This window comes from Lontra canadensis, unplaced genomic scaffold (assembly GCF_010015895.1).
Source record: "Lontra canadensis isolate GAN:19392208 unplaced genomic scaffold, GSC_riverotter_1.0 scaffold1, whole genome shotgun sequence".
In the NCBI taxonomy this organism is placed as follows: domain Eukaryota; kingdom Metazoa; phylum Chordata; class Mammalia; order Carnivora; family Mustelidae; genus Lontra; species Lontra canadensis.
The window spans coordinates 11,433,070-11,459,854 of NW_022630995.1; the positions used below are offsets into that span (position 1 = coordinate 11,433,070).

A 26,785-nucleotide genomic window follows, 5' to 3' on the forward strand; every position below is an offset into this window, starting at 1 on the left:
TTGACATTTGGGAAAGGACATTTCCAAAGCATTTCATTTTATATTTTAATTTTGATTGTAGCCTCTTTATCTCATGTTACAAATTGTTTATAATGTACTCATTATAATTGCTAGTAAATTTTTGAGAAAAATGAGCTAAATTATTTCTACAATTTTAGGTCAACACATTACAAAGTTTTCTGAAGATTATTTAATTTAAACTTTTACATTCAGGAAAATGTCAATTGCCCATGTTATTATTATTATTTGGGGGTTTTTCAAGGCGATTAACGGAGATTCTAGGGGGATTTAATCACGTGATGCTTCCTAAATATCTATGAGACAGAAAAATAAAATTTAAAAGAAAAATTATAATCAAGTTTTAAACTCCGTCTTTTTTTTTAGTTCATATTAATCAAAAATCAAATTGGGATTTAAAAAAATGCCAGATGGATGTTATGATTATAATAAGATAGAGGATTAAAATTCCAGTGAAGCTCAGAATTCTATAGAACGACTGACAGAATAGGCAATTTTACACATACACACACATTCCTCACAGACATAAATAAACACACACAGAGCATATCTTCTCAGCCTGAAGCATTGTACTAGATACTGTCAGGGGTAAAATGATAAAGCATAGTACCCCAAATGATTAATTAATTACTAAGTTTACAAATTCAAGTAACCATTGTGTACAGTTTGAGTAATTTTAATTTTGACTTTTTTCATTTTATTTCTTTTCAGTGTTCCAGAATTCATTGTTTATGCACCACACCCAGTGCTCCATGCAATACGTGCCCTCCTGAATACCCCCCACCACACTCACCCAACCCACCTCCCTCCCCTCCAAAACCCTCAGTTTGTTTCTCAGAGTCCACAATCTCTCATGATTTGTCTACCCCTCCAATTTCCCCCAACTCACCTCTCCTCTCCATCTCCCAATGTCCTCCGTTACAGGACATGTCTGTCTGTCTATCTATTTACCTACCTGTCATCTATCCTAGTTCACGATATTTTAGAGCTCTCTTACCTCTCAGACTTTGCAACCAGTTCCTTCTCTTGGATATCTTGTAAGAAACAGGCAATGTCTGGACCAGGAATATTACAGCTATTATATATACTCAGAAGTTAATGGAATGGAGAAGTTTGTGGCTTGAAGGCCTCTCCCTGGGATCAGTTATTAATCCGTTGAATCATCAGCTATCACAATGTGTTGAAATTGAGAAATAAGTAACATTTACAGTTTCATCGAAACTTTAGATAAATGACTACCGGATACATCTATCTGTGGTTTCTTTTCAAATTTTATTCGTGTATATTCAGAGCTTTTTGTTTCACATGATGTTGCCCCATGCTCTTATTTTTTAAAAACTTATTTTAATTTCCATAATTAAAAATATTTTGTAAACATCCTATTGGCATTGATTATGACCTATTGGAAAACATATTTGGTAGTATAATTTTAAGAAAATAAAAAGTATTAAGGAACACCTGGATTGCCTCAGTTAGTTAAACATCTGACTCTTGATTTCAGCTGAGGCCATGATCTCGGAGTTGTGAGATCGAGCCCCACATCAGCTATGCTGAGTGTGGAGCCTGCTTAAGATTCTTTCTCCGTCTCCTTCTGCCTCTCCCCTGCTCTCTCTCTCTCTTGCAAATAAATAAATCTTTTTAAAAAATAAAGTGACTATAAAAATAATTATCTCTGGAACTGATAATGAAGTGAAATGAAATTTATAAAAGTCATCATGGTGTCTGACTTCACAAATGATGGTTTCACGAACATCAGAGCTGAAGCTTTGAGTAAGTGAGACCTATTCCTGTCACACATCCTCAGGGTTCCATAGATAATTATGTTCTTCAGTTAATGTAAAGGTGTGTGAAAACATATTACATAGTAATTGGAACCAGATTAGGGGCTTACTATGTTAGTTAAGTCTGAATGTAAGTAGTGGAATTTTGAAACCAAGCAGTATCAGGAGGGAATGATTGTTCTTTCTGATCAGTGATGTAATTTCACCCTCCACATCAACACACCAAGCTCTGAAAAGCTGTAATTCTGGATGAATTCAGGCCATAGAAGCAGTCTTACTTTCATGTGTCAAATCTTACGTACAAATGACTAGAATCTAATAAACAGAAAACAGCTCTGCCTAAAAGAGCAAAAATTATATATACAAAAATTCCCTCTGCAATGTCTTCAGCACGCAGTTGTCTTTCAAAGGGCAAGGGTAACCCACGGAAGAGCAAATAGGATGTTTTGCTTAGAAAGAGGTTGTGAGTGGCTTTCAGAAGCTGGACAGGTTGGGGGTACCTGGGTGGCTCTGTGGGTTAAAGCCTCTGCCTTCTGCTCAGGTCATGTTCCCTTGGGATCTAGCCCTTCAGCGGGGAGCCTGTTTCCTCCTCTCTCTGCCTGCCTCTCTGCCTACTTGCGATCTCTGTCTGTCAAATAAATAAATAAATAAATCTTTAAAAAAATAAGTTTAAAAAATTAAAAAAAAAAGAAGCTGGACAGGTTATCATATGAAAGAGAGCTTAGGTTTATTTATTTATTTTTGGGGGGTATCAGATGGCAGAAGAAAATGAATATATCAAGATATTAATATGAAAACAACCAAAATATCCATTGATGGATGAAAGGATTCAGAAAATGTGATTTGTGTGTGTACACACACAAACACACACACACACACACACACACACACACACACAATGGAAACTACTCGGCCACAAAAAAAATGAACTCTTGTATGGATGGACCTTGAGGGTATTATGCTGATACAAGTTAGGCAGAGAAAGACAAATACCTGTGATTTCATATATATGTGGAATCTAAAAAACAAGCCAACAAACAAAATAAAATCAAACAGAAGCAGAGAACAGCTTGGTGATTGCCAGAGAGGAGTGGCATTGGAGGGTGGGCAAAATGGGAGAAGGGGTTCAAGAGGCACAAACCTCTAGTCATAAAATAAATAAGTAATGGGAATGTGATGTACAGCATAGTGACCACAGTCAATAATATTGCACGGTATATTACATAACTTAATATGGTGATGGGGAAGCTAGGCTGACTGTGGTGATTGGTTTGCAGTATATACAAATACTGAATCATTAGATTTTACACCTGAAACTAGTAGGTCAATTATACTTCAAAAAAATATTAAAAATAATCTGTAAGGAAAAACGTTTTGAAAGTTAAAAAGACCTATCTATCTCCAGGTATTCAAGGAGATGTTGAGTAACTATAGGCTGTGGTGTAGGAAGCAGAGATTTTGGAATGGTTAGATGACCTCTCCTGTACCTTTTCAATTATAACACTCAGACTGGGTGGTAAGTGGAGATGAGAATACCTACGGGAACAGGTTTAGGAGTTAATGAAATAAAAAAAGCCCCTAGGCTTATTCTCATTAAAGGATTAGAATTAGTGGGAGGGAAATGCACATCTTACGCCACCCTATGGGAAGACTTATCAATGGATTAACTCAGTAAGAAGCAGAGATACCAACTTCCACATCTTGTGGCTGACAAAGTTTGTAGAAGTTCAATACATACACATTCTCTAGACATTTCTGTTCTCTCTCTCTCTCTTTTTTGTCATTGAAAACCATAAGAAATGACTATAAGAAATAACCTTTGATAGACTTGCATACATATTCGGTACTCAGGAGGAATATTTTATTTGGAAAAAGACTGTGACATTTTCCTTCTAAGAGCATGGATGCAGATAAATCTCCGAGTTATCTTCAAAGCCTGTGTTATATATTCAGCTTGAAGTGTCCCTAGTGACTGTGATTCCTGCAAAAGAATTAGAATCCTATTGTCAAATGTAGTAGAATCTCAGTGGTTGTCAATTCCACAATCTGCAATGCACACATAACTTCCAGTTGTTAAAAAGGAAGGTGGTCATAGAGTTCTCATGCCTGAAGTCAGCACCAGCAAGTGCCAGAGTCATAGCCAGGCAACCCTGTGACCACCATACTGTTCTTTGGAGTGGGCTTAGCTTACCATGGCACTAATTATATGCTTAAGAAATACTTATTGAGTGAACAAATTAGGCTCATTAGAAATTGCTTTGGATACTTCTTTATGCTCTTTTTCAGTCATAACAGCTTGAAACTCAAAAGACCCGTACCTGATAAGCTCCATTAACTGTCCCCAAACTCATTAGACATGATTTCATCAGCATAATTTGAATTTTATACCAAATTCTATGGATAATTTGATATTTTTCACATCACTCAAATGATGGAAATTGCCATATTTGAAATATATTACAAAAAGCTTAGGTAGCCATTCTGCCTGCAAAATACGTTACCTTATTTTCCTCAGAATCAAACCAATTTTGGTTAAATACAAAATTTTAAAATGAATGACTTCCTTCTATGAACTATTACATTTTTCCTAAAATGTTTGAATAAAACCTAAATATTTTGATACAAATCATGGTTTACAGTGCTGCTACCCTGTCTGTGTTACACAGAGCTCTGTAGATACTGCCTGTGGTTTCTCCTAATAGACATTTCCCCCGACACATGCTCTTCATGCTGAGATTAAGAAAGTGGCCTGTAGAATCACGAATCCAGGATCTGAATCATGCCCTTCCAATTACTTAACTTGGGCAAATTGGTTAACCTTTTATAGCCACCCATTTATTCAGCATTAAAAAAACATTAACAACATTTTTCCTGTTTGTCTCCTAGCTTAAAAAATTTAAATAAAAATCATGTTTTCTATGTGGCAGCATATTGAAATCAAAAGTTTTGAATTTGAACAGCTAGTTTCCTTCAGGTATATATCTGATCACCATGTTCATGGTCCAGAATTTCAAGTTTTTTCACCCTTTATTTTTCTCTCTGAATTATTAAAATATGAGAAGCCTTTTGTATTTAATAGGGGTTCTATTACACTAAGTTCTAAGGGATATAGTATAATTAGAAAATGTTCTATTAGTTTACATTATTTAAGATAACATTGTCAGAAAATGCTGATGTGTTGGAAGCTGACAAATGCTTTATATAAATACATTATATTCATCATAGTCCTATAGGATAAACTCTGTAATTATCCCCATTTTATAGATGAGGAAAGTGCAGCTTGGAAAGTTAGATTTCAAAAAAAGAAAGAAAACAAAAAGAAAAAAGAAAGAAAGTTACTTAACACAAATCTAGTAAACTGTGGAACTGGAATGAAGAGCTGTTTCCTAACCATAACACAAGTAACAAGAAATGAATTAGGGGAAAAATCCACTTAGTGAATTACAAGGTGGCTATAGAGATTTTAAATAGTTACATAATCTGTAATTTAATTAATTAATTTATTTATTATGTATTTATTTATTTAAAGATTTTGTTTATTTATCAGACAGAGTGAACATTCAGGAAGAGTGGCTGGCAGAGGAGAAGCAGGCTTCCCGCTGAGCAGGGAGCCCAGTGTGGGACTCAATCCCAGGACCCTGGGTCATGACCTGAGCCGAAGGCAGAGGCTTAACTGACTGAGCCACCCAGGTGCCCCAAATCTGTAATTTTAAAAAGTGTTTTTATATCAGAAGAGGTTATATGCCAACCCCTTTGGACATTAGGCTACAACATATAACAAAGATAGTCTTTTAATTTTATATACTTAAAAGTATAACTGTATGTTCAAAAAAATAACTTTGATATGGGCAAGGGAAGTTTTGAATCAGCCACAAAAATAATTTTTTATAACTGGAAAACTTTGAAGGCAAAAGTTAAACTGTTTTTAGGATATATCAAATATACATAATTCTTAGTGGAAATTGATATGATAATCAAAATGTGTTGATGGCATTTTCATGTCTAATTTTTTGAGAAAATAAGTAAGCAAGGCTGCTCATCTGCTGGCTTTTGCCGTTCAAGGTATCAAATTATCGATGGAGGGAATTAGGTTGTGTTCAAATTAAGTTATAGTCATTAATTTACTAATTTATTAAGCATTTATTTTGCTGTAACAACAAATCAGGCACTGTGGAAGTCACAGGCACTCTGTGGTACTTGGTAGCAAAGACACTGTTCATGGCTTACTAGAGCTTACAGCTTGTTAGACAAAATACAAGTAAATAGAATTTATAAATGAAATGACTAAGGGAATATGGATATTGTAGAACTACAGAACAGGCACCCCAGGCTAATATAAATGATTTATGAAAGAGTAAACCAGAAAAAGTAAAGACCTAAGTGATATAATATTAGCCAAATGAAGAAAAGGAAGAGTAATATTCCAGGGAGAGGGAACAGAGTGTGAAATTTTAGATATCAGGGGCTCATGGCATATTTTCTGAAATGTAAAGGAGTTTATTTTGGTTGGAATATAATGATCAAACTGTTTATGACTGATATATTAGCAGGACCAAGTAATATGAACCTTTAAGTCAATTAAGAGAGTTTGGTGTTTAAGCAGAGACCAATGGGAAGGTGTTGCATGGTTTTAAGCAAAGGACTAACATGATAGAGGTTCCTTTTTTGAATGAACACTCTATTTTGGGGGAAACTAATATGGAGGTGATAATATATTAATCCTCATAAGAGATGAGCATGGCCCTCAGGAAGGTAGAGACAGTAAAGATAAAGATGTTCAAAGATATTTATGATGGAAAATCTGAAGAATATAAACTTTACCTTCTGTGACAGAAAAGTTTATATTGAACTAAACCTCCTACTAATACAATTATATAAACTCTGGATATAATATGAAAAACAATAGTTGGAAAGCATTGGTGAGTGACCAAAGCAGGTAGAAACTTAAGGAAATTAGACTCTTCCAAGAAAGATTGAATATACATTTATATCACTTTTCCCTCATAGACGCTCTTCATCTGCAGGGTGTGGGGTTGGGGGCTTCCTGAGTAAGGAAGTGATCGTCTCTGAGATATCAGAGAAGGGAGTTTGGGGATGCCAAAGTGGGGAAGTCCCATAATGAAGGGAATGTCTGAAGTAGAATCCTCAAAATATGTATATAAAGTCTTTCTCAATTCTTGGCTGACTACTAAAATATGCCTATGCAAAGCAAGACATCAAGGATCCCAGGGAAAAACAATAGCTGGAAAGTTGAAGAGCAGAGTAGAGATTTCAGCAACTTCCTATTGTGGTGGACTTGAGTTAGGAATTAAAAGTTCCATTACTTAGAGGAGCTTAATAAATATCATAAGTTTTCTATTCAAATACTATAAGAGCAAGCCATAGGTGTAAAAACCCTGTTGATAGGACTTAGATTTGCCCTAGCACTGAAGATAAAAGTGAAATGAATATATGAATGTTAAAGAAAAAAAAAAAAGCCTCCACTAAACCAGTGTGGATCCTCCACTGTATTAACTATATTAGCACAAAATTCATTCTTCAAGGGAATATAACAAAAGGTAGAGCCTCTACTATATATCATTTACAAAGTCAACATATAATGAAAAGATGACTAAGGATGCAGAAAAAATCCAAATTATATTACTCAGAGTTTTCCAGAGAAATTGAACAGGTATAATATATCTCTTTTCTGTATCTACAGTAGATCCTCAATCAACATGGGTTTGAGCCGTGTGGGTCCACTTAAATGTGGATTTTTTTAATAGCAAAGTACTGTAAATGTATTTTCTCTTCCATATGGTTTTCTTAATAACATTTTCTTTTCTGTTGTTTATTATAAAAATACAATAAATAATACATATAACATACAAAATATGCCCTCCTTATGTTATCAGTAAGGCTTCTGGTCAACAGTAGGCTATTAGTAGTTAAGATTTTGGGAAGCCAAAATCATATATGAATTTTTTACTGTGGGTGGAGTTGACACCCCAACCCTCATGTTGTTCGGGAATCAACTGTGTATCTAAATCTATATATCTTTAATGACAATTATTATGAGAAATTGACTCAAGTCCCACAATCTATCATCTGCAAGCTGGAGACCCAGGATTGCAGTGGTGTAATTCAGTTTCAGTCCAAAGGCCTGAGAACCAGGAGAACCCATGGTAGAAGTCCCAGTTCAAGAAACAAGATGAAATGAGATGTCCCAGTTCAAGGAGTGAGGCAGAAAAAAAAAGGGAAAATTCCTCTTCCTTCTGTCTTTTATTCTATTCAGGCCCTCAGTGACTTGGATGCTGCCTACCTACATTGGGCAAGGTAATCTACTTCACTGAGTCTACCAATTTAATGCTAATCTCATCCAAAACCACCTTCACAGACACACCCAGAAATATTTAATCTTAGTGCTCTGTGGCTAGTTAAAATGACACATAAATTAACCACTATACAAGGAAATGTTACCCGTACTCGAAAGTAAAATCAATCAGTAGACCCACAGATGAGCTAGGAGTTGAAATAAACTGGTAAGGATTTTAAAATAACTAGAATTGAACATGTTGGAGGATTTATGGGAATATGATTAAAATATTGACTGAAAGGTTTAGTAATTTCTGGAGAGGTAAAAAAAAATTGCTAAAAAATCAAATAGTAATCCAAGAACTTAAAATTTTAAAAAACTTAAAAACTCAATGGATGATATTAATAGCAAAAGCAGATTGACTGTAATTGATAAAAAGGACCAGTGATCAATAGAAAATTTCCAAACTGAACAACTGAGAAAACTAAAATTAGCAAAGGCTCACTGATCTGAGGAATAGTATCAAGTAATCTAATATGTATGTTATTGAAGTTCTAGAATGAGAGAAGAGAGAAAATGGAACAGAAAAATAGTCAAAGAAATATTGAGAAGATGTTTCCAAATTTTATCAAAAATCAATGCAGATCCAAGAAACTCAGTGCAACAGGAAGGTGGGTTAATACAAAGGTAACTACATTTAAGTCTGTTGCAGTCAGCTGCTAATACCAAAGATAAAAAGAGAGTCTTTCAAGCAGCTTAAGGAAAGAAAGACACATTGCATATTAAGGAAACATCATAAATGATAGCTGATTTTTCACCTGAACCAATGGAAGCTAAAAGATAATGTAACAGGCATTGAGTGGCTCAGTCTGTTAAGTGTCTGCCTTCAGCTCCAGTCATGATCCCAGGGATCCCACATCAGGCCCTCTGCTCAGTGGGGAGTCTGCTTCTGCCTCTACCCCTCACTCTTGTTTGTGATCTCTCTCTCTCAAATAAATAAATAAAATATTAAAAAAAAATGTAATGTGCTTAAAATGTGAAAAGGAAAAAAAAATATCACTTTAGAATTCAACATCCAGAAAAGATAATCTATAAAAATGTGGACACGTAAACAGGATATAGACATGTATTCCATGATAAAGGAATTTTTAGGTTATAAAGACCGAAGGAATTCAGTTACCAGACATAAATTGAATAAACTTTAAAGAAGGTTGAGGCTAAAGTGAGATTACACCAGGTGAAAATTCAGACCTATAGGAAGGAAGTAAGGTAGAGCACTGAAATTACTGTGTAAGTAAATATAGGTGTGTTTTTTTTTTCCTTTTTAAAATGCTTTAAGAGTTAATAGATGTATGTGGAGGCAAAATATATGAAAGTATTAGCACAAAAGACAGTAGAATGTAAATAGTATTATATAAATTGTACTATAATTGTGTTACAGGAAAAGAGGTAGTATATGAATTCTACATAGCCCATGATGAGTTAAGGATGTATAATATAATCCTCAAAGAAAACACTAAATGATATGAATTTTTTAGGCTAAAAACCCAATCAAGGAGATAGAAAGGGAAAATAATAATATGGGTTTAATTTAAAAAACAGAGGGGAAACACCACAGGAGAAAACAAAAAACAAGTGAGTAGACTTAATCCCAGTCATTATCAACAAATTCACTAAATTTGAATGGACTAAATATTCCAATTAAAAGATAAATTTTGAGGCTGGATAATAAAGCAAGAGCCAACTAACTATATGTTGTTTATAAGATACATACTTTAAATATAAAGACATAGCTGAAAGTAAAAGGATGGTAGAGCATGTATCATGTAAACACTAAGCATAAGAAGCTGGTATGTCTTCATTTAATATTAGACAAAGTAAGGTTCAAAATATGGTGTATTATTGGAGATAGTTAGGGTCATGACATAATTAAAAGATCAATCCCTCAAGAAAATATGAGTCCAAGATGTTTATGCATCTAAAATCAGAGCTTCAAAATATACGAAGCAAAAATCAACAGAAGCAGGGAAGAATAAACAAATCAGCAATCACAGCTGGACATTTTCACATCTGTTTTAATTGTCAAAATATAGGAAATTTGAATGAAACAATCAACCAAATTGATCTACTGGTATTTGTAGAACATGGGACCCAGCAACTGCATTATATGTATCATTTTTAAGTGCACAGACAATAGTCATTAAGACAGACCATAGTTTGAGGCAGTGACTGTAACAATAAATTTTAAAGGAGTAAAATGATATAAAATGTCTGGTAGAGGGAACAGCCACTGGGTATGTGTAATGTTCTGCTCTGAGGAGCAGCCAGCAGCATGACAGAGTCGGCCAGGCACCGCTCACACTTGACGTGGACTGTGGAACAAAGATGGAACTTCAAGTCACACGTAGAAGGACATCCTTCTGAGCAACCAAAAGTGTCAGCCGTACCCCAGGTGATCTCAGAAACAGCAAGTACCTGTGGTGGATTTCCAGGTGGAGATGAGACAGTTATTCTCAGCTGAGACACCAAGAGATGGTTGAAGCAGTGATGGAATATCTGGGTGGCTGATTTCCAAGGGGAAAACCAGGTTAGAGCTGATGCAGTCATGGTCAGTAATAAAGAAGGAACGGGGTGTTTAAAAGGCAACTTAATTGTTTGGGATATATTCCAAGAATTTTTTTTCCTTAAAAATTTCACATAATAAACACGTTGCAGAAAATTTTAAAAAAATAAAAGAACAGGACCTTGATGTTCTTACCCCGACACTTTTGTCTATTATTTTGCTGTCATTGTTGTGCATGCTTTTTATGCATACTTAATTTCCGTTGAGTTTCAAATTAACGTTATGTGAATGTACTTCATTAATAAATATCTGCTGAATATCCTGCTAATGAATGTTTTGCAGTTCCCTTTTGTGAGGAGACTTCTTTTGTTTTCTTTTTGTTTTGTTTTGTTTTTTTTTCCTGGTAGTTTGATAAAGTTTCAGTGAATTGCTATGCCTAACAGGATCATTTCCTTAGATATACAGGTATGAAATAAATTGAATCAAGGAATGTAAGCTTAAGGTACATTTTATAAATTATATTGCAAAGTACTGTATTAGTCTCTGTTGCTTTGAGAAAATGGACTGCTAGTTACAATACACTTTCACTGCATTAGTGGTTTTAATTATGTATGATTTGTGCCTACTGAGTTACATATAAATACATCATATTCATTATCAAAAAAGATGTGAAATACTTTCTCATGCTTATTTACTCATTATTCCTTTTATGTTTAGTCTTTTTCTCACTTCTTTTGTTTTCAACAATGTATTTGAATCAGCTAACAATATAATAAAAATATCTATAAAAAGAATATATTTTCCTGATTTCAATGGGTATATTTTAAAATTAATAATAACATATACTGAAAATACTCAAACATTTAGATACCTAAAACCATTTCCTGATAATGCATGAATTAAAAAAGAAAGGAATGATTAGAATTTTATATCTTTAACATATTTATATAAGAATAAAAGAAATGTTTACAATCAGTGATCTAAGTTAGGGGTTGGCAAATTATAGCCTGAGGGTCAAATATAGCCCACGTTTGCTTTTGTAAATGAAGTTTTATTGAATCACAGCTATACCCATTCATTGACATTACATCTAAAGCCAATGTAAGAAGAAATAAAAAATTGAAGCAACCTTGTATTTAATAAAGTATAATTAAAAACATTCACTTAAAGAAAGCTCTGGGCCCAAATGGCTTTACTGGTGAATTCTATCGAACATTTAAAGAAGAAAGAATACCAATAACATACAGGCTGACTCAGGAAGAACAGAATTTCCAAACTCTTATTATGAAACCAGCAAAACCTCAATATGTAAACTGCCAAGGATATTATAAGAAAAGAAAATTGCCAACTAATAGCATTCATGGACAGAGAAGTGAAAATCATTCATAGAATATTACTGGGTTAAACCCAGTGATTAGAGAAAAAGCTCTCTAAAGGCCTGATATGTACAGGAATCTATTTTAGATCTCTTTCCAAGTCAGCATGATTATATATAAACTTTGTTTAAACCAAAAGCCTGATTTATGGCCCACCAAACATACAAACATACACTTTATAAATGAGTAGTCTAAAGGAAAACCATCTAGTCCTTAAGATATTGGTCAATGCATTCCTTGACATTAAAGAGTTATTCCTACCTATATGTTAATCTATAATCTTTTGAGCATTTACAAGATGTGAGAAGGCATATTACCTTGTAAAACTGTTCAGTCTCTGAAGCACTTTCATCCCTGTGAAGAGCATGTTTCCTGGGCAGGTGTCTTAACTTAAGCTCTTATAATAAAACTCTCTTTCTTACTTTTAGAGATTCTAAACAGTTGTTCATTTTGTGTTGATACCAGCAATATTTTAAAAAGATATTGCATTACAACAAATTCTTTCTTTTTTTCAGGAATGTAAGGTTGATTCAACATTAAAAAATTAAACTTTGTAATTCACCACATAACCAAATCAAAGGGAAAATTAATAATATTTCAGTAAATGCAGAGAAATCATTTGACAAAAGTTTCAGCTAAACATAATAAAAATTCTCACCAATCGAGAAATAAAAGGATTTCTACAATCTGATAAAGGTAATTTATGGGAAATGCACAACAGACTTAATTGTGAAATAATAATTGCTTTCTCCCTGATGTAAGGGACAGTGGAAACATGTCCACTTTTATTTCTCTGCTGATCACTACAGTGGATACCCTAGTCAGTGTAACAAGGTAGGAAGAATAATTGCAAACATATAAATTAAATAGACACAAGTAAAATTACTTTTATTTCCAGAAAAATATATTTTTTTTAGGTAGAAAAGGATATGGAACTCACAATGTACTTACAGAAACTAATAAATGTATTTAGTACAATCATATCATACAAATGAAATGTATAAAAATCAACTGCCTTTCTACATACTGAAAATAGAAAATGAAATTTAGGAACATAGAATATTCAGAAACAAATTTAACAAATATTACAAAGACTCCACATTGAGAGACACAATACACTTCAGAGATACACTTAAAAAGACCTAAATAAATAAATATATACCATGTTCATGAATTGAAACACTCAATATTGTCAAGATATCAAGTCTGTACTAATTGATTTGGAAATACAGCACAATCTCACTAAAACTCTAGCATGGTAGACATTGGTAAAATCATTCTAAAATTCACATGGAAATGCAAAAGGTGTAAAGTTATAGTAATCAATACCATGTAGTATTGATGCAAAAACAGAAAAAGCATTAAATGTAATAGAGTCCAAAACAGATACAGATAAAGTCAATTGATTTCAGTAAAGATTCCAAGGCAACTCAATTAGAAAATGGTAGTCTTTTTTTTTTTTTTTTTTTTTTTTACGATTTATTTATTTATTTATTTGATACAGAGAGCGACATCACAAGTAGAGCAGCAGGCAGCGAGAGAGCGGGAAGCAGGCTCCCTGTTGAGCAGAGAGCCTGCTGTCGGGCTCGATCCCAGGGCTCTGAGATCATGACTGGGGCCGAAGGCAGAGGCTCAACCCCCTGAGCCACGCAGGTGCCCCGAAAATTGTAGTCTTTTAAAATGATTCTGTATAACATCAGCTAGGTCTCTGTGTGGGAAAAAAAAAAAAAAATTCTTGACCCAATATTCATACTCTACACAAAAAATGATAGCTTACAGACCTAAATAATATAAAAACTATAGCATTTAAAATTTTGTAAGAGAACATAGGAACATATATTCATTACTTTGGAGTAGGTAAAGATTTCCTTAATAGGACATAAGAGACTCTAATCTTTGAAAACTTGACAAACTGAACTGCATCAAATTAAAAAAATGTGTTTTTTAAAAACCCCATTAAGAAATGAAAAAACAAGCTCTTTCCGCCATTTTTCTTTGCCGCCATAATGGTGCGCATGAATGTCCTGGCAGATGCTCTCAAGAGCATCAACAATGCTGAAAAGAGAGGCAAACGCCAGGTTCTTATTAGGCCGTGCTCCAAAGTCATCGTCCGGTTTCTCACTGTGATGATGAAGCACGGTTATATTGGCGAATTTGAAATCATTGATGATCACAGAGCGGGGAAGATTGTTGTGAACCTCACAGGAAGGTTGAACAAGTGTGGAGTGATCAGCCCCAGATTTGATGTACAACTGAAAGATTTAGAAAAATGGCAGAATAACCTGCTCCCATTCCGCCAGTTTGGTTTCATTGTACTGACAACTTCAGCTGGCATCATGGACCATGAAGAAGCAAGATGAAAACACACAGGAGGGAAAATCCTGGGATTCTTTTTCTAGGGATGTAATACATACGTGCAAATAAAATGCCTCAATGGAAAAAAAAAAAAAGAAAAAAGAAATGAAAAGACAAGCTACACAATGGGAAGTATTCAAAATACATTTATTTGTCAAAATATGTTCATCCATAATATATTAAAAAATTCTTAAAATTCAATCATAAAAAGTCAACAAAAGAATATAATTTTTGGAAATGAAGATACACAAATGGTCTGCAAATGTAGAAACACTATATTGGTCGTCAGGCAAATGCAAGTTAAAACCATGAGATGCTTCTTCATACTTGTTAAAATAGCTAACGTTAAAAAGACAGACAATTTTGAACTATTTACAATTTTAGATTAGCTGTAAACTTTGCTATTTAATAGATTAGACAGATATAGATGTAGGAGTCAGTGGACTTTTACAAATAGTTTTTAAAGTCAAAATAATATTCATGACAATGTTCATTCAGCAACTTTTGAGAAGAAGGGATGGAAGTCATACTGCATGAAGATTAACCTCTGAAAAGATGTGGGACCAAAGAGCAATTCATGAAGATGATTTTCTTTTTTTAAGATTTTACTTATTTACTTGACAGACAGAGATCACCAGTAGGCAGAGAGGCAGGCAGAGAGAGAGGAGGAAGCAGGCTCCCCACCAAGCAGAGAGCCCAATGCGGGGCTTGACCCCAGGACCCTGAGATCAGGACCTGAGCTGAAGGCAGAGGCTTAACCCACTGAGCCACCCAGGCGGCCCTGAAGATGATTTTTTTAAAAAAAGATGATTGTAAGCGTTGGCCAGAAGGTGGAGAAACTGGAATTATGACATATTGCTAATCAGAGTATAAAATGGTACACCCATATTGGAAAATGCTTACCAGTTATTTATAACATACACTTACTCTATGCTTTTCCTCTCCTTCTTGGTATTCATTCAAGAGAAATGAAAATACACGTTCACGAAAGGAATTGTATAAGAACAGTCACAGGAGCTTTATTTGTAATGTTCAGTAATTAGGAAAAACCCAAATGTTCTTTTATAGGAGAATGAATAAAGAAACAGGTACTTCCGTGCAATGTGACATCCAACTGAAATAGTAAATGGATGAATCACAAAAGCATTATATTGAATAAAAGGTGCCAGATACAAAAGAATATATAGTGTATGATTTAATTTATATAAAGTTCCAGAACAGGCGAAATTCATGTATTATTGGCAGAAAAAATTTTTTTTAAAGTAGTAGCCTGGCATGACAACAGGAGATGAGACTGACTGGAAAACAGCAAGGACTTTCTAGGGATGATCGAAATGTTCTGTCCTTGATGGGATGGTGGCTACAAGGTATACATATTTATGTGTGTATGTGTGTGTGTGTGAATAAAACTCATCAAACCACATACTTTGAAAATCTGTGTATTATAGGGATGCCAGATTATGATGATAGATTGGATATGGATATAATGAAGATGAAGTCATGCATGGATTCTATATTTTAGTCTTGAACTAATGCTGTTCTAATAAAATTTACATAGGAAGCAACCAGTGGAGAAAGTCTGTAGGGAAAGTTTTGAGGAGCATTGCAACTCATTCTGCATGAATTTGTGGCATGATAAGTGTAAAAAATATAAAAGACCTCAAGACTGTAAAAATATTTCCCTTAATTAAAAAGATGTGTGATGTTTCTTCCCCCAAAGAAATATTTAAAGCAAAACAAAGCTTTATGGATTATAAAATCTACATAGGACTGATTTTAAAGAAATTATTCTATGTAGATTTATTCTGTTCAAATCAGTACAAAGTGCATTGGTTAAGCTTCTTTTTCTCCTTCACTTTTTTTTCCCCCACTGGCCTGGGATGAAGAGATTGGAATGTTAGGGTTAAAACAAACAAAACATAGTTTTTTGCTCATATTCTGGTGATATTTCCATTTAGTGTACCTCCTTGTCTTTCTAATTTTGCTAACCAAAATGGTAGATTTAAAGTTCTTTTATAAAGTACTTTGAAAATGTAGAATATTACATTGATAGCAATTGTAGTACTCAGGTTTTCAAGCATAGTTGTTGCTTACAAATACCTTAACATGACTTAACATCTTCCTGAAACAGGTTGGATCCCGAACAGTCCGAGATTAGGGAATTTATTTTTTAAGTTAAGACACTAAATTGGATCTGTTAAAGCTATCCAGAGTAATAAGGTCCTGTTAATATTGTCTAGAATAAAGAAATAATGTCAACATACTTAGCTTAATATGGATGTTTTTGTCAAAATATTTGTTCTCAGAGTAATAACGCTTAACATTGCATTATTTTTACGTGCTGTTTCTTCATTTTATGCTTTTACCTATTACTGTTGTATTTATGTAATCCTCATATTTTTCACAGTATTTATTATTGTAACCCCTGATATTGCCAAACTCTTGATTGGATTTTAGTTTGATGCTTAAGAGTTTTGCAGTTTTCCCTGACTTCTGCTTCTGTTCACTGTCATGCTCATGTCTCCTCTTCAGTCTCTGACCATCCCCTTTCTCCTCCTCTTTGAAGAGAAGTTAAGTGTGTGCTGTGTTTCAGAATGTTTTCTAAACACTCGGCATGAGATATCTCATGTAATTTTTTTCAGTGACCTTGTGAACTCTTGGAATTTGGGGACACAATGTTCCTAAGTGTTGAATACTTGCTTTCATCAGACATCTTGATGTACAAATCTCTATGTCATGTCCGATATTAAGAGGTCATTCAGTTACCCAGAATTACACTCATTTAACTCACCAATTTACGGGGAAAGGAGAAACATATAAGATGAAAATAGAATATGGGATTATTGGGTTGCTCTTCCACAGGGTAAGTAGCAGTTTTCAGAATAATATTACTAAATTATGAAAACGTAGGATTCCAGGAATTTTGATCAACTTTAAAGCCTACAATACTAACCAAATATGTTTGAAACCTCTTTACACATTCATGTATTCCCTCATTTATACATTCAATTTTCTTTCTGTGTACATGCACTCCCACACATCAACATACACTCACATACAGTTATATAAAGCATATTACATGTCAGTTTTCTCAGAATTTTAGCTTTAGCTCTAAAGCTGAGACAATAAATAAGAAGTTTCCATAGTCACAGGTGGAAGGGGGGAAATTAACATTTTCTGAGTACTTTGTATGGCCAGGTATCTTATATGTGTTATTTCACGTAGTCCTTTCAAAAGTTCTAAAAGGTATTGTTATGTCTGTTTTACATCCGAGACTCAGGGTAAGTGACTTGCTGAAGGCTCAAAACCCATTGAAAGCCAGATATGATGAAATCTGAAATCTGTGCCCTATTCTCAACAGAATGCTGCCTCCTCAAACCAGCCCACATGTTCATAGGGATCTAATCTTTTTGGTGAGGACAGCCATCTCTCTGCGGAGCTGTGTCTTACTGGGAGCATGCACTTCATGATCTCTGCCACCAAATGTTTTGACTCTGAAAGGAACTGCATCAGAAGGAGTCTAGCTAAATGAGCCTGGGGGTAATAATGAGATGATATGTTAAAGGTACATACTTTAGTTCATTAATCACAATCACCACACTCATAAATTCAATGACAGTGTACCCTTATTCTCATTTTCCAAAGCTACCCTTAATAAATAATAAATGCAATGATTAGTTGATCCAGTGACATTAGCTTTATTCTTGTTGTTACTTTCTAGATTATATAATGATAGGATATTTGAAAAGAAACAATTTTGTAAAGGCAGGACTTACATGATTATATTATTTTCTATGACTTATTTAAAAAGTGTAATATTATTGATAAGAAAAAAGAAATTCAAGAGAAGAGTATTTTGTATATTTCAAAGAACTGCTATCGGCACTGAGGAAGCAGATAGCCTAAAATGATATCCGGGGCACCGCCATAGCTTTTTCTCTGAAAAATAAGATAAGAGTGCATTTTAATACCATTAGACTGTTTTGTGGAACATTTCTGAGATATTTTCTAAAGTACTTAACAGAAACTAGGAAACTTTACTTCTGGCACTGTGTCACATAAAAGGAAGGTCATGCTATACCGAAATCCCTTAGTATTTCTGATTAAGTAACTTGAGTTGACTTGCATTGTACAAAATGTCACATTATTAAAGAGACTTTTCTAAAGAAATATAGGCTAAACTATTCACTCTGGTTGTATTTTATAGAGTTTTTGTTGTTGTTGTTTTGTTTCTTAGCTGAAGAGTGCTGAGGATTCATTTTCACAAGAGGAGAAATCAGAAAAGACCATAGGCAGCAGGAAGGAGAGTTAAAAAAAAAAACAAACAAAACCTTGCCTTTTACTTTTCCCTCAGGCCAAATTGTTTGCTTTTTAGTGTGTAGTTTTTACTTCTTGTGCTGTCCCAGCCTGCCCATCTGTCAATCACCACAAGCCTCATAGCCAACCAAGCCCAATAGGACAGTAAATTGATTAATTAATTATGTTTGATATGAACGTCATGGCATTTTAAATTTCCATATGATTTTGCAATTTTTAAAAATCACTTTGAGAGTTTATTTCATTCCAGTCTAATACAGATGTATTGACATTGTTACAACTTCTGGCTTGCAAAGTGCGGTGATGATTTAGAAGAACTAACTCTGTATTGTGTTTGTAGAATGTCTTTTATATGGACCTAATATATTTACTACTCGTGTTTTCAGAGTCTATACCAAATTTATGGTATAGGCAGACATGATTCTCAAACGTTTGTTTTTATTTTTAAAAAAGTGGCTAAAGTCCCACAATTATTATTAGCTTTACAGAACTATATAAGCACTTTTTGTTTGTTTGATTTTGGTAAGACCTATTCATTAGTTCCCCTGATGTTTTTTTTTTTCCCCTCTTTTAGTTTAGGATGTGTCATGGTACTTAATGCATGCCTTTTGGCAAATACCTACCAAAAACTCTGAATGGTTAGGAAAACATCTTACGGTTCCTTTAAGGAATCAGTCTTGGCCTAGCGAGAAAAGGATATTCATAAGAAGTGCTTATTAAATCAAAATTAAATTATTGGCCTCCCTATTTAAGGTAAAGACAATGTGTTTTACTATATCATTAACTCTCACATCATTTCTATGACTTAATCTTATAAATTAAACATTAACTTTATATTTTCCATTAGGTAACCATTTTTTACATAAAATAAATCTTTTATTCTCTACCTTCTTTTCCATCAGCTCTGGGGTAATAGTTGGGTCGATGGCAGGAGCAAAAGAATTTGTAGTACTGGGTTTTTGTGAAGTTGAAGGAATGAAAATTCCTCCGCTGGCATGTTTAAAGTTTATCCCTTCTTTTTGTAAATATGGTATCACTCCTTCTGCTGGCTATATAGAATTAGAAAGAACACAAAGTGGTTACAGATTCAAATACAAGATCAAAATTGGAAAGAATATAAAGCCACAGGATTGAGATGTAAGGCAAAGAATTTATTTAGGAAGGAAATGACTTTATTAGTTTTTTAGATTATAATCTATCATAGAATTATTATAAATATATACTGGCAAATTTGGATGTTTCTTAATATTTGATTTTAAATGAGTGTCCCTAGGAGTGTATCTGATATAGAGTAGTAAATATATGATGGACTGAGTAAATTGGACCTTGACTGGTAAAAGATTACAGGTGGAAGGAAGAATAATTTTTGATGAAAAAATAACAGTGAAGTCCATTAAAATGAACAATAGTGCAGGAACCTGTGGGCTGACAGTTGCTGACTTCTGGTAGCTAGCACAGGGTGGTAAGAGGATCTTACCATCACGGCAGTGTCAGGAGCTGTGCCTAGGAGGGGGTCTAAGGCTAGTTGCTGCTGTCCTCCTGGCATAACCTGGAACATTGGAAAGTTGAAAAAAGTCTAAATTTTTCCTCTTTAAAATATGTAGTTTTGCATGCAAGGCAGTTACACCCTTCCCAACTTCTTCAATTTTAGTTACTTAAAAACAAAAATAATCATTTAGATTTGAGAAAGAGAAAAGTGGCCTCTGACACAGGACACACAACTCTGCTTGTGTTGTCAGGAGCTTACTGGATATTCTCTGCTAGGCCCTGGTGTTCTGTTGGACATGAACAATCCTACAGAACACCTGCATCAAGCAAGTTCATGTCTGAACACGATGAAATGCAACAAAAACAAGACGGCTGTGTAATCTTGTCTAAAGCAAGGTTGCCACGCAAGCCACAATAATACCAGACATCCTCATATCCTGGATAATTTGAGTAACTCTTCCTTCTTTAACAATCAAGGCCTTTGCCTTGCTCTTCTTTGCTTTTATCATCTAGTAAGGAACTGTCTAATTACTAATCACAGACTTGCCCATCACTTCTTGAGAACACCCGATTCAGAGTGAACCATTACTCCTTGAATTCTCTGCAAAATCGCCTGACAGAAGCCCAGACCCTTTGAACAATCAGTCACCTTCCTATTAAGACACCCACAGGTCCCCATATGGGTCTTCCCTCGTTGAAACGAGTAGGTAAATCCAATTTTGTTCAACTATGCGTTTGTTCTTAATGGATTTTTGGCTGAAGGGTGCTCATAGATTTAATATGCTATGAAGCGAATCATTTCAAAAGTTAGTGTTTTTTTTTTTAAATGAAAAGTATGCATTACTTACAGGTTCTGCTTGTACTGGAATATATCCAAATTGAGTATAGAATGGCATCTGTCAGATTTTTGGAAAATGTGTTAAATTTGCTGTGATGATTTTGTCATAATTTTATAATAAATGATTATTTAAAATTTTATATATATATTTATATTACATTAAATGCTTTTTTGAAAGTTCATATATTCTAGGTGGTAAAAATTATTGTTAATTTACCAAGCATCCTTTTAATACCATACGACTTTGAGGTTAAATTTCTAACACAACTTAATTAGAATTACTACTACCAGTCACTTAAAGCACAATTTTCAGTTTTCTCTAATTTGGCTTTAGAGTGGTGATAAACTGTTAATTCCCCCCCCATTATACCTAAAAGAAATCTAGTTATGTATGGGCCACTTGAAATTACATTAGAATTCTAAAAATGTGCTGTAGGTCCATAAAACTCATAGTAATGTTATCTAATTGTATCTAGTGATCATAAGTGCCTTCCATCATGGAAGCTATTTTTTTTTTCTTACAATAACCACATGTAAACATGACAAGAAGGATCCTGGTAGCTTTTTGAAAGTTAGAAAAAAATTTTGCCAAGATGATTCATCTTTTGGCCTCCGATTTTCTTGAAGTCCACTCACCGACTTCGTTCTTTTAAAATCCAGCCTTTGAACATTTCAAAGTTAGTGATATGTTAGGATAACACACTGTATCTTTTTGTGACTACCAGTTCAGGCTGTTGAGCTTTTGCAGTAAATACACTCAAATAGTCTCTCCTTTGAAAATTTATTGTCTCTCTAGTCTCAGATGGAACTAGTCAGACTAAAATCAAACAGCAGTACCTGCTCCTCAAATTGCTGCTGTCCCGTTTGTGGAGGTGACTGTGTGGCTCTTTGTTGAGATTGTTCCCAGGGTAGGAGCATGTAGACTGGATAGTACTGCAGCATCTACTTGTAAAAGAAAGGTATGTAAGAGCTTCCTTGACATCAGCAGAGGCCTTTTAAAAGTTTATATCTAATAATTTTATATCTAATAATTTTTATATATCTAATAATTTTATATTATTATATATTTATATCTAACAATTTTATATATCTAATAATTTTATGATCAAAATAATGCATGAAACAGCCCTTCTCAGACTTTAGAAATAACTCATATTGTATATGACGTTGGACTTTGTTTCAAGGTTGCTTGGCCAAATGCATGAAAGAAGTAGCAAAATAATAGGCTTAAATTTTAAGAAAGGGCACCATGGACTTTGTATACAAACTCTGTGTGTATGTGTGTATATATATATATAAGCTGTATATATATATATATATATATATATATAAGCTGTTATATATATATACTTTATATACAAACTTAATGTACAGTTTACTTTGTGAATATCTAAGAAGTCATGGCTGACTTGCTGCACATTTTCCCTATATATTTTGAGAATCATTATTCTACAAGAATGTTAGAGGTGCTATGATAATGAATGAATTCTCAAGAATGTGTTGCCTTTAATAAATGCCATTTTATTAAGATAATCCATAAGACTTTTTAGAATATTTGGAATATCCAGAAATAGACAAGGAAGAAATAAATCACCTGCAACGTTACCATCCACATTATCATGTACTGGCTTCCATTTATGCCTGTGTGTGTCTATACATGCATATGTGTTTATAGAAAATGGGGATCTTAGTACATATATAGAGATTAGTATGTTTGTGTCCCTGCCTAATTAAGTAAGAGACTGTATTAAACACAAGAGTTAAAAAAAACAACAACAACTATAGTTTGAGAAGTACATTTTATGCAGTGGTTCTTATTTCTGGCTAAGAATTAAAATCACCTCTTGAGCATTTTAGTAGATAATCGTATTTGGGATCTACTCATCATGTTTTGATTCATTAGGTGTGGGTAGGGTCTAGGCATTTGTAATTTTCAAAATTACCAGCAGAGCTTCTGATGCAAAGCTAGGGTGGAGAACCACTGGTTTAGTGGTTGAGGAAGGATGAAGAATTATATTCCAACTCAGCTACTTACTTTGATTAGGGTTGGGGATTCAATCTCATTAAGACTTAGTTCCCTGATCCTTAAAATGAAGTAATCCCACTTACCATGTATCTAAGTCTCTAAATGCTCTGGCATAGAATGAGGTAATGTCTAGAAGTAACTTTTATTTTATAATGAGTGTGGGACAAAAATTACATAATTATGATTACAGGAGAGTCAAGTGGTGTAACATTTTATGAACTAGTCAGTACTCTGCTGGTGAATAATTTATCCATGTCCATATTTCTTTGAACCTAGTCTATTGTAAAGTTAATTAGGTGAAACTAATCTGGAGAGAGTTTTCCATATTACTCTAATGAGTATACTAATTGGCATTCATCTTTTAAGGTTTCTTATTTAATGGAAATCCCCCCATTTGGTTGTAATATAGAAATAATTGAAAATATACAAGAACCTGGTAATATTTTGAACAGAATGCTCCGAGTGCCAAATAATGTGGCAAGTGTTTCTTATCTCTACATCATATCATATTTTATCATTTTAATGCATCTCCCTCTGAAACAAAATTTAGGGTTGAGCAAAGTCAGTCCATGGTATTTCTCTTGAGTTTCCAAATACCACTACAAACACCATGCAGAGGGACCAGGACTTATGGTTTATTGAGCTCCTTTATTCCCAATAGAGTAATGCCCCGGAAACTCAGGGGTTCTGGGGACTCTCCTTAGCATTATTAAGTGAGCCTAACATTATCAAACTGATGCCAGCCTAGCAATAGTGGTACTAAAAAGTGATAATTATATTAGTTTTCATAGCCCTGCTCTAGGAGTCAGAGCTACAAATGCAAAAGAAAGCATTAGATAGAGAGTACAGTTAGCCATCTGTCTGTAGGAGTGGTGGTATTCTACTCATTTACCTGAGCTTGCTCTTGAGGCATTTTGAAGGAGAGCACATAGGGCATAACCTGCCAAAAGAGGTATAAAAAAGTTATACTTGACTGTTTTTTTTTTTTTTTTTTTTTTTTTTTTTTTAAGAGGGAGAGAGAGCTAGTGCACATAGCAGGGAGGGGCAGAGAAAGAGGGGGAGAGAGAATCTTAAGTTGGCTCCACGCCCAGCACGGAGCTCCACATGGGGCTCAATCTCACGACTCTGAGATCATGACCTGAGCTGAAATCAAGAATTGGATGCTTAATCAGCTGAACCACCCAGACACCTCAGTTATACTTGACTTCTTAATGTAAAATTCCAGAGCTGTTTTTCTTAGATCTAGTCATATACATTTACAATTTGTATTAAAGACTTCTGTGACAACAAAAGGTCATGTTATATGGATATCCTTAATGCAAACTGTTTCTTCTTTAAAGAGGAAATTTCCCTAATTATCTCTTCTCAGATGTGTTTTTAACACTCTTGATTTGTGGCTGTGATAGAACAGTTGATTTAAATGGTATTTTTTCATGTTAGAAATCAGAAAAGGAAGTACTTCCAGTGATGGTAGAGCAAATAATGAGAAAAATGTCTTTCTCAGTAACTCCTGTCTTATTTTAAAGATGATTCCTACTCATTTTCACATTCAACGTGTGTTCTATCTCCTCAGAACAGGATGGGAGAGGCCTGACTTACGTGATTAGGGCCCTGATGGCTCTGCGGTGCTGTTTGAGGCTGTGAGGGGTCCAGCTGTCCCACCTGGGTTCCTTGGGCAAAATTGACCCATCCTGGGAAAGGCATTTGATTTGGGAACCGTCCAGCAAACCGGTTAAGAGCTGATAAGGAGAATTGAGAGAGCCCTGGAATTTGAGCTTGCTGCTGCTGTTGCAGAATCCCAGAGAAAGGAGGGATCCACGAATTAAATGGGCCCTGGAAGGATACAAAAGAAAGAAAGGAAGCATTTCTCTTCCATTTTGCAAAGAATATAAATCATTCCTGAGCAAGAAAAAGGGAAAATGTAGACAATTTCTATTATTCCATTGCTGCATTATAAAAAAGGACAGAATCTTAGCACATTATGAGCTGTGCAAGTAGCATGAACAATGCCAACTTCCCAGTGCTCATAAAAAAATTTGGGGCAGACAGGGATAGAGTCTGGTTTCTACAGTTGCCAGACTGGTTTTAAGTCTTTTTTTTTTTTTTTTTCATAGTTGAGTATGACTGTGTGTAAATAGTCCATTTAACTATCTCACAGTTGTGAGAATTTGTGCCTGGCACTTACCAAGTTTTCAATAAATGTTAGTCAGATTACAGCTTTTACTTTTGTCTTCAAACACATGGTCATTAGAATATGTGGGACAAATTCATAATCTTAAAAATTGAGACTTCGGAAATGAAATCAGTGAACATTTTGTTCTCTACAAAGTACTGTAAGAAATAAACAGTCGAAAAGCATTCTTAAAATAATTATCAAGGTACCTGAAGCTGTAGTGGTTGAAGTTGAGCATTATTAAGACTCAGAAGTAACTAGAAAAGGAAAGATAATATGAAAACAAGATGATTACACATGATGAAACTATTGAGAACAAGGTTTACTACAAACATAGAACAAGCCAGGGCTGACTGATCAGTTTCCTGCTAGGGGTGTTTTCTCACTAAGCTTGTACTAAATTACAGTGATTAGAGATTGGGATTTAACGACCTCTCCTCCACTGGGTCTGAGATTGCACAACTTTAGCCCATTCCTGTGGTTTAGTCAGTCATTTTTACACTCTTAAACACCTATATACACCCATATTGGGCGCTATTAGAATAAAAAGATATATGAGATTCTGTCTCTGCCTTTAAAGATTTTATACTCAGATGGGGAGCAAATAATATTGTAGAAAAAACTGGTATACCAAATAAACATGAACGTTGGAAATGCATTCGATATAAGAGCTAGTGGATAGGAATTAGGAGAAATTAATTAAGGCTTTAAAAATACTTATTTATTTATTTTAGAGAAAGAGAGAGAGAGAGAGAGCATAGTAGGGGGATAGGGAGAGGGAGAGAGAGAATCCCAGGCAGCCTCCCTGCTGAGTGCTGAGCCTGGGGAGAGAATCTCAAGACCCTGAAATTATGACCTGAGCCAAAATCAAGAGTAGGAGGCTTTACTGACTGTGCCACCCAGGTGCCTGCCTCTCCCCTCCTTTTTAAAGATTTGTCTATTTGAGAAAGAGCAAGCTGAAGAACGAAGGTTTTAATCTCTTCTCCACTGAGTTTCCTTAAAAAACAAAAATGAAAACAAAATGGAGAGCTGCTTATAAGTATTTAAACTAACCTCATTGCTGTTGCTTGCAGACATCAGGTGCTGTGGGATAAGCTAAAAAATGAAAAACAGAGATGGTCAAAGAAGGATTTGTTACAGGTTTCACACAATGATTTTAGATGTACCGTGAAATCACTTACTGGGGCTGACATTGTGGCTCCCAGCAGCCCAAGAAGAATTATGGTTTTCATTTTCAGATGAAATATCTAGAAAATAAATTGTGAAATTGAGCTTTAAATGGACACTCCATGTAAAAATCATAACAATAAGTGGTGATATTGTTTGATCAGAAGTGTAGTTGGGTGAGTTCTGTAGTATTTACTTTTATGTTAGGATTTAAAATAAAAAAGGTAGCTTTATAAATATAACAGAACCTATTCTTTTTCTCAGAGCAGTTGTTTAAAAAAAACAGAATTGTTTGCTTGTCCTTTTAGCTTGATCAAATGATTCCTTTGGTGGCATGGGATGTAGCTGAATGAGTTAATGAACAAGATGGCCTCATTGCTTGCACTGG

At 34.4% G+C, this 26,785-nt stretch overlaps 2 protein-coding genes across 2 annotated transcripts; one reads left to right on the forward strand and one right to left on the reverse strand.

Moving 5' to 3' along the window:
• Positions 1-14,014: 14,014 nt before the first annotated feature.
• LOC116871126 (40S ribosomal protein S15a-like) lies at positions 14,015-14,483 on the forward strand. The gene has a single exon (XM_032863632.1). It carries the CDS (start codon positions 14,040-14,042, stop codon positions 14,391-14,393), a length of 354 nt encoding a protein of 117 aa, XP_032719523.1. The 5' UTR covers positions 14,015-14,039; the 3' UTR covers positions 14,394-14,483.
• Positions 14,484-19,357: 4,874 nt separating this feature from the next.
• ODAM (odontogenic, ameloblast associated) lies at positions 19,358-26,468 on the reverse strand. The gene is made up of 10 exons (XM_032863759.1): positions 26,412-26,468; positions 26,284-26,325; positions 25,440-25,487; positions 24,657-24,890; positions 23,950-23,997; positions 21,869-21,973; positions 21,042-21,089; positions 20,183-20,254; positions 19,593-19,754; positions 19,358-19,387 (listed from the first exon to the last, which is right to left on the reverse strand). Exons 1-10 carry the CDS (start codon positions 26,460-26,462, stop codon positions 19,358-19,360), a joined length of 840 nt encoding a protein of 279 aa, XP_032719650.1. The 5' UTR covers positions 26,463-26,468.
• Positions 26,469-26,785: the final 317 nt, after the last annotated feature.